The sequence below is a fragment of the Plectropomus leopardus genome, chromosome 11, assembly GCF_008729295.1.
Source record: "Plectropomus leopardus isolate mb chromosome 11, YSFRI_Pleo_2.0, whole genome shotgun sequence".
Classification (NCBI taxonomy): Eukaryota; Metazoa; Chordata; class Actinopteri; order Perciformes; family Serranidae; genus Plectropomus; species Plectropomus leopardus.
The window spans coordinates 11,068,908-11,088,890 of NC_056473.1; the positions used below are offsets into that span (position 1 = coordinate 11,068,908).

Below are 19,983 nucleotides of genomic sequence, written 5' to 3' on the forward strand. Positions count from 1 at the left end.
TGGGCGCTCACCTGCACAGGCATTGAGCTGCTACTATCTATTTTTATGAAGCTTATCTATTTTTTTTCCCCTACATTCACTTTTGAAGTCCTTTCACAGGTTAAAAACTACACAGAACTGTGTAAAATTTATTTATATCTTTATATCTTATTTATATCTTTATATAAAATGATTAAAATAGAGGTAATGCAGCAGAGCAACCTTGTGTTTTGCGTTTTTACATGTCAAATTATACAGATTAGTCAAATTGCTGCATCCTGATCAAATTAATTAATATTGTAGCCTTAACTAATGCCTACACTGCCAAACCTGCATATACAACTGCATTGTTACTTACATCATAATGCCAACAATGAAGCAGGCAGCAACCATGCGCTACAGTCGGCTATCAGTCTCTTCATGCTTTGTGCGGTCAGTGTTACTGGTCTTCAGTCCAGGGCGGTCCGTCTTTGAAACCATGTATTTTTTTTAAACAAAGTTATGAGATTTAGACATTTAAAAGATGTTTACACCATAAATTGATGCAGAAAAGGCAAAAATTAAAGGCAAAATGCAGCGAATTAAGATGCTCAAAAATTTCTGGCAGAGGACCCCAAATCCCTATTTCTTATGCCCCCCTGCACCCAATGCTAAAAAGAAACCCCTGTCCTTGGTAATGTGTACTATGACACATCTGCCATTTGTATGAAGCTTAAAAAAAGTAATTTCACATTGAATTAGTGTCAGCTAGGCCTGAAGACAACAGTTCAAAAATGTAAAAAGGTATTGAGTTAGGAAAAGCTGAGTTTACCATAACTCTGTAGTGACTCAAGGCTACATTAGCCACTACTAGCATAACACACCTAAATCTCAGACATTATTCTTTATCAGAGGAGGGGTGTATTTTATCTTGAGGCTGAGTGACGACGAAATCCTGGACTTGAAAAAGCCTTTGTTTTTCTCTTTGGTCCTGCATGGTGGTTAGGTAGTGCAAACAGTTTATTTTGGGCAGATATTAATGTTAGGCATGTAGAATGATGCTCAGATTTTGTTTTTGTTTTTTCTGACTGTCCCACATAATGCGTTCAAGGGATGTTGGACATGTGAAAATCCAATGATACATTTTTTTTTTTTTGCAGTTTCTGCTGCCATAATAAATTGTGTAATTTTGGTGATTTTTAAATGAAACATGCTTTTAAACGTTGTATGCCCATCCCCTAAGCCAATTAAAAAACCATAAGTCCCTCCCCAGTAATTTCAACTTATTTGACATGCCTTTTTGCACCACCCCCTCCTCTCTCGTAAATAACAAGAAGTCCCTTAGTGATTTACTACACTGATGGTAAAGTCTTACATATCTTATATGCCTCAGATCTGTGTGTGAAAGTCTTGGTTATCTCGCAACATAAGAGCTTTTTTGAATTTAGTTTTTCTCCTTATGTGACAGTGCGAGTCTTTACCCCAAAAGTAGGCAGTGCATCTGTGATGATCATGGTGAAATCTCTGCTACAATGATTTTAACTGCCCATTGTGAATCCAACACTGTTATAGGGGCACACTGCTAAATCAGTGGAATACTCTTCGTAAATGCCCTGAGGCTGATGTTGTCTGCGCCCCTTGCCTTGTTAGCTGGTGAAATCCCTTTGAAACCAAAATAGAAGTTAAACAATGATGGCAGCAGTCTTTTTTTTCCACAGTCATAGTGTATACTGTATGGCAATCTACCATTTGCACCTTGCCATAATGTACCAAATTGATGGCTGCTGGTATGAAACAGGATCCTGCTGAGCCATAATGTGCAGCTAGAGGTTATGTGGGGGCAGTGCAGCCAGTGACGCCAGGCTGCGTCCTGAAAATAGTGGTGAGATCTCAGCTCTCCACACAGACACATACTCCGGAGGAGAGGAGAGAATGAGTCAGCTGTCCTGCTGACTCGGGCCAAGATGGAGAGACGGAGAGAATGAAAGATTAACGATGAATCAATCAGAGGTAGAGGCTGTTGGAATAGTTAAGCAGAGCTGAAGGACATCCGCGGTCTGAAACCCACGCCTTAACATAGAGAGTGGAGGACGATGCTCTTGTTGCTAAGGAATACCTGTTACCTTGGTGATAACGAGAGATGTTTAAGGATGAGTCATCAAGATTGAACTCGAGCGGTCCACTGTTCTATACGGCTTCTCAGCGGTCGGAGATGTATTAGCAACGCTCGTGGTTTTCTTTGTCAGTAACAGCAGGAAACATCACTGATGTCAGGTCTCGGGGGGCATGCGGATGAAATTACGGATGAGTTCCAATTAAAAACAAGGCGGGGGGGGAATATAGACAGCTGCAATTAATATTATATTAATTATATTAATATTAGTCTATGAAATTCAGGGAACAAAAAAAAATAGCAAATTACAAAGAAAACATGCACTGAAACAATGGGTTCAAATAGCATTTTAGTCACTGATAGAATTTTCATAAGAGTATGCTTATAGGAGTAATGCATTTTTGTAATTATTAATTGCACAACTGCGTGTATATTGGCCTGGCTATAGCAAGAGCAATACAATGTTGAAAGCAAAGGTTAAAATAAGCACTTATAGTAATGTGTTACCATTCTCTGATATTTTCAAAAAGAAAAAATCTGATGCTTTTCTTTTTTCTTTCATTGTTGGTAGATATGTCTCATTAAATGGAGCAAACACCAGGAATAAACGATAGTAATAAGTCAAATAACAACAACAAATGTATTGACTGGAATACTCAACAGAAGGAAGGAGGCAGAAAAAATCACAAACTCACAAACCAGAAGAGACTGGTTGTATTCTGTCTTTACCGACTTATCATTTTTGAAATAATAGCATTTTGACACAGATATTGTTCAATTCCTTTTCAAAAATACTGGGAAAGTTTTGCAGATCCCTTTAACGTAAATCATGCATTAAAAAAATCAGCCAGCCACATGATTGCACCCGCTGACACATTTCTTCTGTGCAATGAACATGGACAGTGTGGTTTACTTAGAGTCCACCTACACCATCCTGCTGCAGTAAATAACCAAATTATGGTTAAAATTAGTGCTTTAAACACTATTTACTCCTGACTGAATAATAGCAATGACAAAAACTCCACAGTCCAGATGTTTTAGCAAATTATTTACCCAATAAAAATAAAATCAAACAAAATAGGCTTGGGGATGAGAGCCACGGAAGTCAGAAAACATTCAGACATGCAGTCATTGTTGTTTTGTTCTTTTTTGGATTTGCTAACATTAACATTAATAAACTCTTATTAATCTGTAAATACATACTAAGGCTATTTGTGTTCTTTAGGGAGTGAGGGATTATTATAGCAATTTAGACTAATCGATAGCTGGGAGTTATAAAATCTCATTACAGTATATCAGCCAATTTAATTATTGTAACATAAACACATTGCATAAACCAACAATCTTGATATTAATCATTTAGAGTTTTTTAAAAATTGAATTGCGACCAAGATATATACAAAGTGGGGCATTTTAAAACGTAATCAATGGATTTGTTAGCGCTCTTTGGTGGACAAACTGTGTAATCTAGACACTTTCTAAATCACGGACATATGTACCGGTATAATAGCCTGGTGTCGCCAAACCAAATCCCAAATGCGAGTTATGTTGGAACGTTTCAGTTCATTTTTGATTCCCAAGGAGTGTTATCAATGTCTGTGGAGCAAATTAAGTGTGGACACAACTGGATAGACCTACAGCCAATCAGAGCATTGATACATAGTGCCTAGCAACAGACAAATACAAACAGACTACATACAGCGTGCAGAGATAAGCTGTGATGGTGTAGCGTTAATGTGTCTTTGAACGAGTGTTTTACTTTTGCCATACTTCTAGGCCCCTAGACAAAGGTTGTTATTGGCCCAAACCAGGGCTAGGTCAGCTAGAAATACCTTATGCTTACATGTGCAGGGGACTAACGGAAACTGCCAGAGCAAATAAGGCACGAGCTCACAGATTCGCTTGGTTCCCAGGCTACCGATATGATATATCTGCTCTATGCTAATATCAGCTGATGTATCGGCCCAAGCTCTTGTGATGATGCTGTCCATCAACCAGAGCTCAATAACCAGAGCTACTACCACTACTCATCTAAATTAACTTTCATTGTCCTAATGACAGTGGATTCTTGTGTATGCGGACACAGAGCTGTATTTATATCAAAATTAATGCTTGTTTTGAGGGTAAATCTAGAAGTTGTTTTACCTCTACACTATTGATATTTTCAGCGCTGCCCTGTCAATTCAGCAATTTACAGCACTGTTCAGACACTGTGGTGTGATGAGGAATTCACTGGTAGAAAAAAATTGCTTTACAATAGGTGAAGAATCCCATCTTCAGTAGTGTCTCCATTTCATTTTCCCTCCTGTGGATTCTGTCAAATGACATCATTTTACATCTCTTTTCTCTTTCAATATTCTCCACATACCTCAGCACAACGTAGCATTTCCACTGCAGTCATAATAAACTTCTGGAGATGACAGAACTGGTTTTCAGGAGTGAGTGATGGAGCTCTGACACTGACCTTCACAGATTAACAACAAGACAAACCTAAGTCAGACCTTATCACACTGTACTGTATATGAGCTATTCTATGTGTGAAATGTCTTCTTTAGTGTTTTTTATTGAGTGCATATTATCACATAAAGCAAGCTTGATCCAGAAAAACGTGCTGGGCTGATGTAAATGTAACGCTGGGGCTACAGATGCCATTGCGGGGTGTGAGAGTGGAAAGGCTGACACTGAAAATGGGCAGTACTGTATGGGTGTTGTGTTCAGATCTGTACAAACACTTGGGTTAGGGTGTAAGAAGCAGCCTGGGCATGTCCACACACATAACAAGATGTTGAAGGATGTGCAACGCATTCTGCAGTCATTTACTTCAACGGTACAAGGTTGTAGGCTGAGAGACTCCTGTCTCAACCCGTGCTCTACAGTCACATGTATGCTGGAACGGCAATAACAGTTTCAAAATACCGTTTTACCAATTAAAATGTCCTTTAAAATATGCATTTAATGACCTATCTGAAACATGCATCACTGCACGAGTGGACAGTGCCTTTAAGCTCAGCTTTGAATCACACGCTTTGAAATGGTCATAAAAATACTTTTACTCTATACATAGGAAATTCCTAAAGGTTCATATTTTCTTCCAAACTGCCCCGAGGCAAGGTGATTACACACATGCACAAACATACTAAAGTGTTTATGCCATCCCGATAATCAGCACAGCTCTTCCATTGTACCCGCCTTAAAGTGATAGTTAGGAATTTCTGAAGTGGGGCTGTATGAGATGCTTATCTATAGTCAGTGTATTACATACAGTAGCTGGCAGCCAGCGAGCTCCCTGCCTGTTTGCAGAAACAGACTCACACTCCAAAGGGCTGCGTTACACTGCCGTGGAGTGGGATTGACAGCAAAATGTATTTTAGCCACTTTAAAAAAGGCCTATCTTAAAATAATCAATAACAGTCTAGACTATACATAAGTATCTCATATAGCCCCACTTCAAAAAATACTACGCTATCCCTTTAAGATAGTGCTGGGTTATATTGTCCTACCAGTGCTGAACAAGTTACTGGTATGTCTGCAATAAGGAAAATGACAGTGATCATCATAGAGTCATGGTTGTAAACCTTTATGGTGCTGTGGCACACACCTGCACAAAAAGGTACCAGGCTCAGAAATGTTTAGACTTTGCTCAATATTGCACTTAGCAACTTCAAAAATAAGAGATTACAATTAAAAAAAACAAGACATTCAAAGTAGATTTCAGTTTTTATTTTATTTGAAGTTCAGTACAAACATTTATTTGCAAGTAGCAAGACTGCCTTTTGAATGTTGTATGGGTCCTGTCTTATCTTCAGTCATAATTGTGGCTTCTCTGATCAACTTGTGGCCCAACACTTTTATTTAATTGGTAGATTTTATGTCCATGTAGGGCTGCATAATGTGCAAAAAAAGAACATATTTCAGTTATTTTGACAGGTATTGCAATTGTGAGGAAAGTTGTGATTGTAGTGGGAATGTATTTTTTTCATTTTATTTTCATTGAAACATTTTTTAAAAAGATGATTTTTTTTTTCTTGAGACTACCAAACAAGCACGTTCCCTTACATCTGAAATGTCATTTGTTTGCTGGAGCATCTCTGTAGCACCACAATGCTTTATACATATCGGTATGTTACGACACATTTTACTTCTATCAAAAAATTACAGTTCTGTAATTTGGAGGATTGCACTTGGTCATATTGCAATTTTGATAATATTTTAATTAATTGTGCAGCCATATTTCCATGCCTAATACTTCTCTCCCACACTGTTTATTAAATGTTAAACAATTGTAATGCTAAAAAAGATAACATGTCTGAGAACATCACACATACAAAAGCAAAAACTTAATTTACATTATATCTACTGTTATATGCTTTCAAATAACACATTTATGCAGAAAACTTGTAAGTTTTTTGCACCCCCCCCCCCCCCCCCCAAATAAATTGTGTGTGTAGAGAGTGTTTCTCACTGCTCAAGTGCAGAACTATAATAACATTCAAATCATAAATATCATACCAATAAGATTTTACAAACAAAAAGACAAAAATGATGAGAGCTAAGAATAGCACCTCTCTGCATAGGCGAGGCAGAAGCACACTCTTTGGTTGAGGGGCAAATTGATTATCCGAGTGTAAAAACTAGTGCAAATAAGAGGATGAAATTGATTATTACACCTTTAACCAGAGGAGGGAGCATGGTTAGCATGAGGCCCTGCATACTGCTGAATCTCAGTGGCATTTTTGAGCCACAAGTGTTAAGTACTAATTTCAGTCGTTCAGTTCACAACAGATTTTGTACTGAAAGAAATCACAGAAATCATTTGTTGTAGAGACTATTAAATGAGGACACAGTGTTACAGATGCAGTTGTGATGCTGCCTGTGCAGTCCTGCTGTGCAGTTCTGGTTTAACAGGATGTCTGTAGACTTTGGCAGCAAATTAACAGCTTCTTGGGGCTCAGATTGTTATAGCACAATGCCTGGGTGAAAAAAATAAATTTATAGAGTTTGGGAACACAATCTTTTTTTATGTAAGATTTATTTATGAAGTTTCAACATAAGAAGCATACATACAATACAAAAAAACCTTCATGTGAGTATGTATAATTAACAAAGAGAAGGTCTTTAGATGTAGGCAAAAGAACAAATTATACTAAGACAAGAAAAAATGAAATCAGTAACAACATGACCATAAAATAAATGAATAAACACAAAAAAGAAAAATAAATAAATAAATAAAAAAGAAAGGGAGACAGAAGAAAAAACCAAAGGGAAAAAAAAATAACCAAGCAAACATAGAACTACATCAAATATACAAAACGATTTAGAGACAGTAACATACTAAACATAATGTGTGAGACACACACATGAGAAAAAACAAGACTTGGCCCCAAAGTGCAAAATGTAGTTTGGACAGCATCCAGCTGAAGGGATCTGGCATACTCTAAGAAAGGTAGCCAGATTTTAGAAAATTTAATGTCGGAGCCACGTCAAGAGTGTTTAATTTTTTCTAATTTCATAAATGACAGAGCGTCCTTTATCCAGTGAGTATGGGAAGTGTTGGAAGAGCAGGAACACAATCTTTATCAGTGAGATACTGTCTGGATCCATGTGGTGATTAGCATGTTTTTTTTTTTTTTAAAAAGGATGTAAAACTTACCTTCATACAAAATAAAGGAGGAAAAAACATATCACCACCACCAACAACAACTAAAAAAAATCATGGTTTTTCATTAGACAAATGCAGCACTGCATGTTTGAAGGTAATGACCTTAGTTCACTGCTGTGTTTTCAAAAGATGAGCTTGTTGTCAGCCTCTTGTTTGTTTTTCCACTGGCTCAGCACTAATGCTTTCTCCACCTCCACCTGTTTTTCAGTGTAATTTAAGGAGCAACAATGTGCAGTGTGTCTCAGAGCAGATCGATAATACAAAACATACACCCACATACGAGTCAAATCTTGCTTTGTTTTGTATGTTTTTCACCCTGATTGTGTCCAAGCTGTTATTTATTCTCCTCCTGTCTCTCTCTCCTCTTCTCTTTCTATGTTTGTTTCTTCTCTGCTTGTGTCTCCGTTTTGATCTGACTGCTCTCTCTGCCTTTCCGCCTCTCTATTTTCTCTGTTGTTTGTCTGTCTGTCTCTCTCTGTATACTGTCTCCTTCTTTTTCTGTGTGTCTCTTACCTGTCTCTCTCTGTCTCTGTTTCTGCCTGCATATTTTTCAGTCTGTCTCTTTCTGTTTATGTCTCTTGGGTTGCTGGTTTCATCTGATTATGCTTCTATATCTGACTTCCTATTCCTTTTTTTCTGCCCACCTTTCTGACACGGTTTCCTTGCTTCTCTCAACCTCTTTCTTCCTGCTCTCTGTCTCTTCACCCACTCGATTCGTCTTTATTCTGCCACTGTCTTTCCTCTGCCTGTCTGTCTTTCAGGCTGTGGCGTCTTTGCTATCTTAATGTTTTTGTTGCTCGGCTCGGGTCCAGAAAGTTACGGGAGGCTAAGTGTTCGTACAGCCAATGGCAAGATGAGTCTTTTAAAAGCGCTGAGCTTATAGACGTGATGTATGACACCCCTACGTGACTGCTTTGGTAAAGAAGCAGCAGCATCCTACTGCAAGGACACAGCACTCTGCTGCATGCGTGTGTGTGTGTGTGTGTGTGTGTGTGTGTGTGTGTGTGTGTGTGTGATAGTTGTAAAACAGAGATGAAATCTCAATGCCAAGTTATCTGCTGTCCTTTGCTGCTACATTACTGTGTGTGTGTGTGCGTGTGTGTTGGCCTTGCCACCACGTTAACGCTTAAAGTCCTGGACCACCCCCCCCCCCCCCCCCCCCCCTGCAGTTGCCATGGCAACGCACCAAGAGGCTCCATCATGTGTCTGAGCCTGTGACCGCAATTTTGTAACAGCTCACAAGCCCCGGCTTTGTGTGTTTGTGTTTTACTTTCTGTCTTAATTTAGCATTTGCTCATGTTGCCGATACCGTGTGGTGACACTGAATAGGAAGTGTTTTTGGAGCTCTGTTAGGCTTATGTTGTCTCATTGAAGTCTTACAGAGATATCACTGTAACAGCAAGTTGTCTTAATTTGGGGATTTGATTGAGTCATGATGATAAGGAAATGTTAGACTGATCGAAAATGTCAGCCTTTTCCCTAGTACTAATGAGTGTGAGAGCTACAGTATGTCCTCATCTCCATTTTGTTTGAGAGAAGGTCATTTATTTCAGGAGTGTGACAGGAGTCTGTTCTCTATTACAATTAATGCGATCACATTTGTTGGATGCTTTTTGTACACATACAATGTTGGTTCTGCAGGTGCAGCATACAGTAGTGGAGTTTTGGTTTCAGCACAGGCGAGGTCTCCCAACTTCTCTCACTCATGATCCTTTGAAATGAGTGTCTACAACTTGAGGAGTGATTTTTTTCCCCCAGTTTTGTGACTAATTTACAGTGGCCGTGAGAGGCAAAATATACAATTAATTTGCAAAAAAAAAAAAAAAAAAAAAATTTTTGCAAATTCCATTTGCACATTATTTTGTATCGGGTAAGTTCAAACTTAACGTTTCTCAACAATGCTATGCTGAAGGTGTTGTTAGGTTTAGGCACAAAAAAAACATTTGGTTATGTTTGTGATAAGATCTTATTTTGGCTCAAACACTCATATTTGGTGGCTCAAATGCAGCAATGTTTTGGTAAAAAAAAGTTGCAACATGCCATCTAAAAACACCCGGGCTTGGTGGCACAGACACCACTGGGAAACACTGCCATGTGACAGTGAAACACAATCAGGTTTGGTGCTCACTGCATTGTGCCATAAAAAAAACCCACCCAGGTTCAGTGACTCAGACGCTGCTGGGAGTTTCCGCACTGTGCCACTAAAAACACAGAGTTCTGTGACTCAGATGCAGCTGGGAAGAAAGACACTCAGGTTCAGTGCCACAAATTCCACTTGGAAACGCCACAAAAACAACCAGCGTTGTATTTTGTTGCTCCCAGTAGTCTGCCGTCTCGCCTAGGTGCCACAGCATTTACCTACCCCTTTACCTCTAAGATATAATCAGCTCATACATACATCATTTTGGAGACCTTGCTTTGCTACGTATGCCTATGAAAAGTTCAATTGTAATGTATGTGTGGTTTGCAGAAACATATCACGTAGACATTTTTTATGGGTTGGCTTACAACACTCTCATACTCATATTTAGAACCCCTGCACTGAAGGACCACGGAACAGTAATGAGCAGTCAGCCAGAATAGATTACACGCATGAAATTTTGTCGCACATTAGGTGGTATTAATGTAACAAATCTGAAAAGCACCATACTTTACACTGTCCTATACACAAGCAGCATAGTGGCAGGTTTGGTGGGATTCAGCCAGGAACATTACAGGCATGTTCCCAAAAACCTGTGTGCCATGGCAGCATCCTAAAGCAAAACGCAGACCCCCCTGCCTGATCAGTCTTTGTAAGTCGCCCTGGATGAATGCTCAAAAAGTAGCCAAGCCTGGAGAAAGAGGCAGCCTGTGCTCTGCAGCCTATTTTATGTTTTCTCTCTCTTGGGCTCAGTTCCATTTTAGACAAGCAAAAGGAAGTGGAACAAGGCCGTTAACTGAGAGGACTGACCGTGAACCTTTAAAGGCAAATTTTGTCTTATAAAGTTGGTTTTTGGTGAATCACATCTGAATTGTGAGTAGGGTATTGATTGGTTTAACCTTACTGCTTGTGAGTTACAAACAGTATGAGTTATGTTTGGGACTGGGCGATCATTCAGCATTATGGTCTCTACAGTTGATTGTGTTATAATAGATATCTCATATTCAGATATCTTGTCTTTTAAACCCAATCTTTAATGAAAATCAGTTCAATCTTAATGTAGATATTTTTTATTGCACTTTTTAGACATTAATTTTTTATTTTATTTTCCAAAAAATGTAGAAGGGACTTGCCGTGCAGAATAAAAACAGCAACAACAAATTTGCACCTATTTAAAACTAATAATTACTTGTCTAAGCATGTTCTGCAAGTAGGTTGGCTCTTCCACTATCAGTTAGCTCTCTTGTACTGTCTTTTTTGACCAGAAGCTAGCCGATTTTATTGTATTGCAATCAAAATATGTTCCTGGTGTTGTGACATCCTCCCCCTTGGTCTTTCTTTTGATTAAATATGTGACTTTCTGTTGTTGCCTCCTCTGTTTTTTAGCTGTTTTATGCAACACTGTAGATAGTCCTGCCAACTGTACTTCATTTTCAAACATTAAACGTCAATTCCTGAGCTTTTTTTTCCTCTGCATGAAAGACCTGTCTGACACAATGTGTTCAGAGCAGCAAATATAAAAGCGTTCATGAACTCAATACTGAATGAATCACTGTTGAATGATGCCAGTCAGCAACAAGTTATTATTTAGATATTAGTCATCTGCACTCAAAGCTCAAGTCTACAGTTGCACTCGCTGTGAGTCACTAAAAAAGATGTTCAGGGTGGGAGGTGGGTTTCCTGTAAAAAGTTACCTGATAGGTTACCTAACTTCCATCCCACTGGTGTGTTTGCAGGCCTGAGACCCAGCAGAAAGCCCCGGTGAGTGCCCCTCCTCCCCCACCGCCCCCTCCACCTCCCCCCGAGCCGGCGGGGCCCCCAGAGCCGGAGGAGGAGATCCTGGGCTCCGACGATGAGGAGCAGGAGGACCCCGCGGACTACTGCAAAGGTCACACAAACAGACAGACCCGCACATACTGAAGTCATCTGTCCCAGCCCATTACTTCCACTCTCTACATCTGTCGAACAGAGCTCAACTTTGTCTGCCCTGTGTCCTCTCTCTGCTTATGTCTGTAATTCTGTCCCTCAATTCTCCTTCTGTCCTGATGGGATTTTCAGCAGCGTTGTTGTAGCCATCGGTGTGAAACGCTAGGTAGTTGTGACACCAGCGTTTCAAGGTTGTCTGGTTGTTGCCGGAAAGGAGCGGCAGTTTAGTGTCCTGCAGTGGCTCGGGATGCCAAAATGTCTGCTAAGAGGTTCATTTTCATTACACAGCTCGGTTTTAAAATGCTACACTCGATGCGTAAACACCGTAGAGCATCACATATCATTTCACATCTGAAGGAAAAAAGTAGTGCAGCATGTTTTAAGTTTTATTTTGCTGCTGTCAATTTAAATAAGCTCTAATCCGTCATGACGTTTTGGAGGGAAACTCTTGATTTCTGTGAAGTTGTTTTGGAAGAAGCATGGCCAAACTGTCAAATTTCACTTCAGTAAGATCAAAGAGCAAAAGAAAAGAGAAAATAAAGTCTGTTATGTTTTTTGGCTTCCTTTCATCGGTTCTCTGTTAAAAACAAGTAATTCTCCTTATAAAGCCCCTAATGTGTTTGCCATTTTATTTAATCCTGGCCATTTCAAGAGATTTAAAAACCCTATAATGCAGCTTGCAACCCTGTTAGGAGAAGTGCATATCTAGTAAATAAATATCATTATTAGCTGTTTTAGTAGCACTTCTTGTGTGTCTGTGCTATTTTGCTTAAAATCACCCAATTCACCAAGTTTGTATTCAATAAAAAAATACACCTACAACAATTGTAACCCTGGCAAGCTAGACTTCTCTCTCTGCCAGCTGGTCGTGTCATTGTAGCAACAACAAAGAGGATTTTGATGTTTCATTGAGGTAAACATACTCAGCTGCAGGCTGAAGCTTCACAAACAATTACCGAATTATTATACGATTGACCTTTACTAAGTGCCTCCATTTTTTTTTACACAAGCCCTAAAATGACACTCACAAAATAAAATTGTTATGATTCTTATTCTTATTCTTATTCTTATCAGTCTTTATTGTGATCCTGGTCTCTTCTGACAGGTACTGCTTTCAAGTTTAGAATCATAAAGTCATGTGATATTTAACCACATTTGCAATGCACATACATGGTTAAAGGTATACTATACAGGAATTGTTGGTTACTTTTTGCACTTAGTGCCCAGATTCACTCTCGTTTTGGAACAAGCTTTGTCCGATTGGTGTTGCCTTGCTATATTTGCGTTTTTTCTGTGTTGCTTTCCGGGATTTTAGTACCTTCATCTAGGATGCATGCTGCTTACGGTCTGGCACATGTTCCCTTCCTTTTTGTGAAGTCCCACCTCACCTTTGAGCTTTTCCCAGAAAAGTCCTGTACACAACAAAAAAATAAGTGAATAAGAAAATACAGGCAGGGTATACGTTCTCAACGGAAAAATACACTGCCGCACACTTCTACTGGGTCTTAAAAGATAACTTAAGAGGAGTTACTTTTGTATATATTACTTATAGGAACATTGCGCAGAGTATACCTTTGAAATATTTTTTTAGCCTATTTTTTATTTTACAGTATGTTGTGTATGCAAATATATTAAAAAGCTTGAAGTCCAATTGATCAGACAATTTGGAACCGCTTCTTGATTTTTGTCCCTAGTCTAAAATTTAAAATTTGTATCTTGCTACCTGCCACTATAAATGTTTGAGCTGTACTCCTTCTGCTTCTCCCCCCATCTAATCTTCTGTCTGTTTGACTTCCCTCCCTCTTTGCTGCTGTCCTTCCACTTCTTACTCACTAATGGATTTCATGTCATTGCCTGGTTACCGCTAACAGTCGCCTGTAACCTTCATCCTCTCTCTCTTTATCCCTCTCAGGAGGGTACCATCCGGTGAAGATCGGGGATTTGTTCAACGGGAGGTACCATGTGATCAGGAAGTTGGGGTGGGGCCACTTCTCCACCGTATGGCTATGCTGGGACATACAGTGAGTCACACACTCACATGCACATACACACTGTATAGTACAGTATAGTAGAATGACAAGATACACACACACCACAAACAAGTCATGACCCAGAAAAAGCCCTCAACACACCCCTTCCCACATACACATACATGCACACAGAGCCTCTTCTTGCAGTCATGCACCTGTTGACATGAGCTGGCACGTCACCACAACAGCGGTTGCAACCAACACCACCCTGCACTGGCACCAAAGTCATCCATTTACACTATTATGTTGTTTCTATGTTCACGTGGCAACCAGGGTGGATGGATGACGGTGTCATCATCCCAGTGTCACCTTTCCCTGGCACGCAAGCGCACACACACACACACAGATTCATTTACTCGTATCGCTGGTGTTAATTACACTAATGGTGGTCATAAACCAGCCAGTTGGAGTTAGGTTACTAACACACTGTACAGTCACGGTCAGAATCCTTGAAGGTTAAAGCCAGTGTGTTCATTGCAAATTTACTGTTTTGCTTCAAGCCCAGTATAAACAGAGGCTGAACAAATACAGCAGAAAAGGTTACAAAAGGTCCAAAAAATGTTCTGAAAATTTCTGTGCAGCATTATTGAAATGTGTCATGGTAACCCAAACACAACTACGTTTGCCATATGATTGCTAAAATAATTTTTTTGAGGGCAAACTGTTCCTTTAAGATGGAAGATTTGCTTAATAATATCTGTAAAAGGTGATTGTAATGTACAATATTTTGTATTTATGGTCTCTTATAGTTCTCTAAATGTCTTTATCCAGAAAGAGGTGTCTTGTAAAAAAAGAATTTTTCACAAAGGTGATAACGCTGTTTTATATGTGTGGTATCCACTGGTGATCTGTACTGTGGGTCACATGACTGAGCAACAGACTTTATGTAAGGAAACTAGATAACCTCAGACATGACCATTATAGCCAAAAACATTTGGTGATTAAAGCATTGTGTGCAGGAGGAGAATCTTGATTGCATTCTACCATTAGTGTTAATGTCATTTCTATGCTATGAAATGCCACATAGTCACATTTGCATTTCCAATAGCAGTGTGGGCAGTGTGAAATAACGATAGCTGAACAAATGCGTAATAAAGGCACAGTGATGGACATTTTGTAATACTGGTCAAGGATATTAATATGGACACATTAATCAGCATTACTGGCTTTAAAAACCCATTAATATGAAACTGACTGCATGCATCTGTTTGTCATTACAGAGTGAAGAACTTTGTGGCGATGAAGGTGGTGAAGAGCGCCCAGCATTACACAGAGACGGCCCTAGATGAGATCAAACTGCTGCGATGTGTGAGAATCTGATTAGTTTGACATTTATGTGTTTGTGAATTTTATTCTGTTCATTTTCCATTGTTTCCTTTTTTGTTTTGCCTGTTCTTTCTTACCGCTCTTGGTCATCCTTTTTCATTCCTTCCCTCCTCCTGTTCTTCGTACCTCCCCTCTTCACACCTTTCATCTCCCCCACTCTGCCTCTCTGTTAACAAGAAACACTAAAGATACACTGGTCATTTATCTTGCATGGTGGCTGCAGAGGACAGTCATCTTAGAATCAATTTTTCAGCATCTTTATCTCCCACATCCGTCTCCTTCGTGCTCTTCCTCTCCTGCTCTCCTTAATCTCTTTCCTCATTCTCCTTCAATTGTATCACTCTGTCTTCCCTTCTTTTTTCACCTGTCTTTCTTGTCCTTCCCTGTTTTCTTGTCCATTTTCCTTAAATATTCTTTGTTTCTATCTTTATCTCTCTATCCAGCTTCATCCTCTGTTCCTTCTCCCTGTCATGTTTTCTTCATCTCTTTGTCCTCCAGGTGAGAGAGAGCGACCCCACCGACCCCAACAAGGACATGGTGGTTCAGCTGATAGATGACTTCAAGATCTCTGGAGTCAATGGCATACGTATCCCAGACTCTGTGTGTGTGTGTGTGTGTGTGTGTGTGTGTGTGTGTGTGTGTGTGTGTGTGTGTGTGTGTGAGACACAGAGATATGATAATGTGAGTCCTTGACTCTCCATCTCAGATGTGTGTATGGTGTTTGAGGTGCTAGGTCACCACCTTCTGAAGTGGATTATTAAATCCAACTACCAAGGTCTGCCGCTGCCATGTGTCAAGAGCATTATCAGACAGGTAGAGACACACACACACACACACGCACACACACACACACACACACACGCACAAACGTATTTATTTTTAACAATATCAGACATTGTAGACTCTATTGACAATTTGAATACGACTGCAATAACATTACATTAATTTTCTTAAGAGTGGCAGTGCATTACAGGTCAAATACTTTGCCATATTTTTAAATGTTTCTGCTGGATGGAGCTGTGTTGGTATTTGCCATCGGCAGAGTTTTGTTGTTGTTTTTTCCCCCCAAACTTTAATTAGCTTAAACATGTGGTTTAGTAGCGTGTATATTGTCAATTTCAACTTCAGTGATACCACTGTCTTTGTCAGGTCAAGCATGTTAGAGGCTGTTTCTCGACAGTGTTCCTCTCCTGACCACACTGGACAAAGACATGCTTATCAACGGCGTCTAGACATGATAAAAACTTAAAACATAGGAAGCAACCCAAGAGATCATTTCATGTGATAGATGATTGTTATTTAACTTCTACAAACTGGGGTGAGCCCGTTTAGTCGACTTTTTGATGATTCGATCTGAGTAGCCTGATTCAGTAGCCATTCTCACAATCGAATCATCGCAGTACCGGGAAAACGTGGTTATGACACATATGAGAATTACTCCAATCGAGGGTCATGGGGGTGCTGAAGCGTGATTTTACATCAAATAGATTGGTTTCTCACTATAAATCACGATATTTAGCATCTGTTGATATAAGTTTATTAACCAGAGCATTTGGATAACAAAGTAGGACTAGCAGAGAGATAAATACTTTTGAATCTATGAATGATGGTCTGTGAAAATCAGCTGGGGGAAACGTGTAGAAACAGCTGTTTGCAGCTTGTGGCTTGGATGCATCACATAGTACATTATAAAATAAACTCTTATACCAACTCAAGAGGAAGAAAAGGTTCAATGGGGTGCTTCAGCTCTTTTGTCTGGTGAAGAAAAAAATGGAAGCCAAGGTCAAAAATAAAAATATGGATTATTGAGCGAAAAAAAGAAAAGAAAAAGAGAACATGATTCCATGATCAGATGACACCGCTACTTTTCAGTAGAACTTGTTTAGATGAAAAGCACTAAAAAGTGAACTAGCTGCACCTCCGTAATTGGCTGTATTGTTCTTATTCTGTGAAGCAGTTGCAATTTTAAGTTAGACAAAAGTGAGGTTTGTGTTTCATGAAACATGCATATTTAATACAGGACTAAAACTTAGAGGATTTTTTTTATCTATAAAAGAGGTTAGAGGGTTAGATTTTTCTCTTTTTTCATGGATGGAAAAATATAATACATAAAGAGATGGAGACTCACTCAGATAGCAAAATCCACACCTATTATTTAGGCCTAATAATACAGTGTGTGCTATTGTGCACTTTACACTTCAGTACCACTGCCGCCCTTAGATGCAGTGCTTTCAGGCGTTTTCCCCTCAGCCACCTGATGAGCATGTGAAGCTGCTGAGTCGTTTCAGCCCCTGCCAGCCTCCCGCCTCTCGGAGGCCTAGCTGAAGATGAGTAGAAATTAAATGAGACTTGTTCCCCGCTTCAATCTCAAAGCCTCTGGACAGAAACAAATGAGAGAAACAGTGAAACAAAAACATCAACAGCCTCTCCGCTCTGCCCTCAGAGAACAGCGAGCATTAGAAGAATGGCTAATTGGCTCTGAGAAAGAGAGAAGGAATGAAAGGGAGAGAGATAGGGAAGGAGAGCTCTATAAACGCCTAAATAAGAAGTGAGAGCATGTTTTTCAGGAAAAAAATCTGTGTCCGTTTATCTGAATGTGTTTGCAGGTCCTGCAGGGTCTGGACTACCTCCACACGAAATGTAAAATCATCCACACGGACATCAAGCCCGAGAACATCCTGATGTGTGTAGATGACGCCTTTGTTAGGCGTATGGCCATGGAGGCGACTGAATGGCAGAAAGCTGGAGCCCCCCCACCGTCCGGATCAGCAGGTAGACACACAAACACTCACACCATGTGTGTTTTAAAGAAAACAGTGCAACATTTTGGGAACTGTCTCACCGAGAGTTAGATTAGAAGAGGCTGGACGGGTTCTTGGCTGAAGCGTAATTTCAAACGTAGAGAAGTGAGAGAGTTTGATCTTCTTACCTAATATTCAGCAAGATTTCAAATTCACAAATGATACCATTGTTTATAATTTCAATTTGGCCAATAGCCACTACTGATTTATTTCTGATGTTATTTTTGCTGTTGTTTCTGTTTTTTATTGCCCCTTTTGTGCAAACAAATATTTCTTAACTTAATCAGTTAACTGAACTGTTAAGCCTTCATTACGCTACCTTCGGATTAGCTGAAATTTAATTATACAAATTTATGAATTATGAAGGGATTTTCTAAAACCCCTCACAATGATAAGTATCTTGAAAAATAAAAAAAGAACAGCTTCAAAAGGCTTTTGCTATATACAATATATAATAATTCCCTCTCTAATATCTATCTTATATATTGCAGTAGAAACATCAACAAATTTCTCCTCCCTAAAAAACAAACTTTTACAGGACTACATTTGAACACATCATAATGTAAGTCAATACAACCTTGTATTGACTTACATTATGAGGTGTTCTGGCCACCAGCTAATATTAACTAGCTCACCTCAACATGGATTTTAACACGGATTTGTTGTTCACAATTACGCATCAATAGTGAGCGTCCTTTCATCCCGAAAGCACCCCTGGGAAAATCTTTGTTTGTCCCAAACATGTTTGCTATTGTCCCTGGGACGCCATTATTCGTAAGCCCTGCTTTTAGCCTGTGCTAATTTGTTGTGACACAACAGAAAAAACACAGGTCACTGCAATCTGTAAATGTTATTTAATTTGCTGATGGGCCAATGGCAAACATTGTCCAATACTAATGTTCAACCGATAAATCAATGCATCCCTAAAGCCAATAAAAGTATCTGACTATTTCTTAAGATTTTAATTTATTTAGCTTTCCACCAAAGTTTGCTACCAAATTATTTTTTTTATTTCACTAGGTAAATTAAAAGTTAACTATTGGTATCTATAGTAAGAGCAATAAATCATAATTTACCAGTAATGTGTTAAATCCTGTTTTGTTTGATATGTTTAATGAGTGAAAAAATGTTGATGTTTAATATTAAGGTGCTCAGTAAAAAAAAAGGCTTCACGGAGATATATTTTTTGCCTCTTCAGTTTGTCCCCCTTTTGTACCACAAAGACGCTTTTCTTTTTTTTCATCTCTTGTCACCAAGTTCCACTGAAAAAAAAAAAGACTTGACAAACTCGATGTGAACCCTGTCCTCGCCGTGAACCCCCCATGAGCTGTCTATTGCTTGCATCAGCCGATGGAGTCTCTTTGAGCCTTAGGGTAACCAATTATGCTGCTTACATTTCTACACAATTAAAGTGAGGCACAAAACCATCAACTGTCAAAACAGAAGGGCTCACTGGTGACAAAGTCTGTCTGTGATCGAAGAGGCAAAATAAATAAATGTTTTATGGTCATTAACATAAGCGCAGACTTGTGTTTAATGGCAAAAAGATGTATTTTATTTCTGCTTGTTTCATTTGACATTTGTAATGTGTTTCAGAAAAGACTGAAGGTATGTAGGACTGAAATGGCAACACACTTTGGATTGTTTGTGTTTGAGCATGTTTATTTAGGAATATTTTTGGTGTTTGATATATTATTGTATTTGTTTAGCTGATAAATTATTCTGATTTTTTTTTTGCTGAACCTCTTTCTCCATTAAGTGTGCACATTAATTGAAAATGTGAAAGATTGATCATATTCAATTTGCAAATATGTTTGGAAATGGGCATATAGCTATAGAATATTTTTTATATATATTAAGTATCACTCTGCTGTAACTCTTTTGAGGTTTTTTATCCAGATTGTTCTATACAGGAGCTATATTCTCGGGCATGAGAAGATTAAACCATTAATATTATGGATCTGGGACAAGCGGATCAGGCTGTGGGAGTGTGAAAGATCTCTTTCTTCATTTTTTGCAATTCTCTCACA

General features: G+C 39.0%; 1 protein-coding gene across 1 annotated transcript in view; it reads left to right on the top strand.

The window, feature by feature from the left end:
- srpk2 (SRSF protein kinase 2) overlaps positions 1 to 19,983 on the top strand; it is a 77,272-nt gene that overhangs the window by 39,723 nt on the left and 17,566 nt on the right. The window contains exons 3-8 of the mRNA XM_042495599.1: positions 11,607 to 11,758; positions 13,709 to 13,817; positions 15,047 to 15,134; positions 15,651 to 15,738; positions 15,859 to 15,965; positions 17,759 to 17,924. Of these exons, the coding sequence (XP_042351533.1) occupies positions 11,607 to 11,758; positions 13,709 to 13,817; positions 15,047 to 15,134; positions 15,651 to 15,738; positions 15,859 to 15,965; positions 17,759 to 17,924 (710 nt within the window). The remainder of the gene's footprint in view (positions 1 to 11,606; positions 11,759 to 13,708; positions 13,818 to 15,046; positions 15,135 to 15,650; positions 15,739 to 15,858; positions 15,966 to 17,758; positions 17,925 to 19,983) is intronic.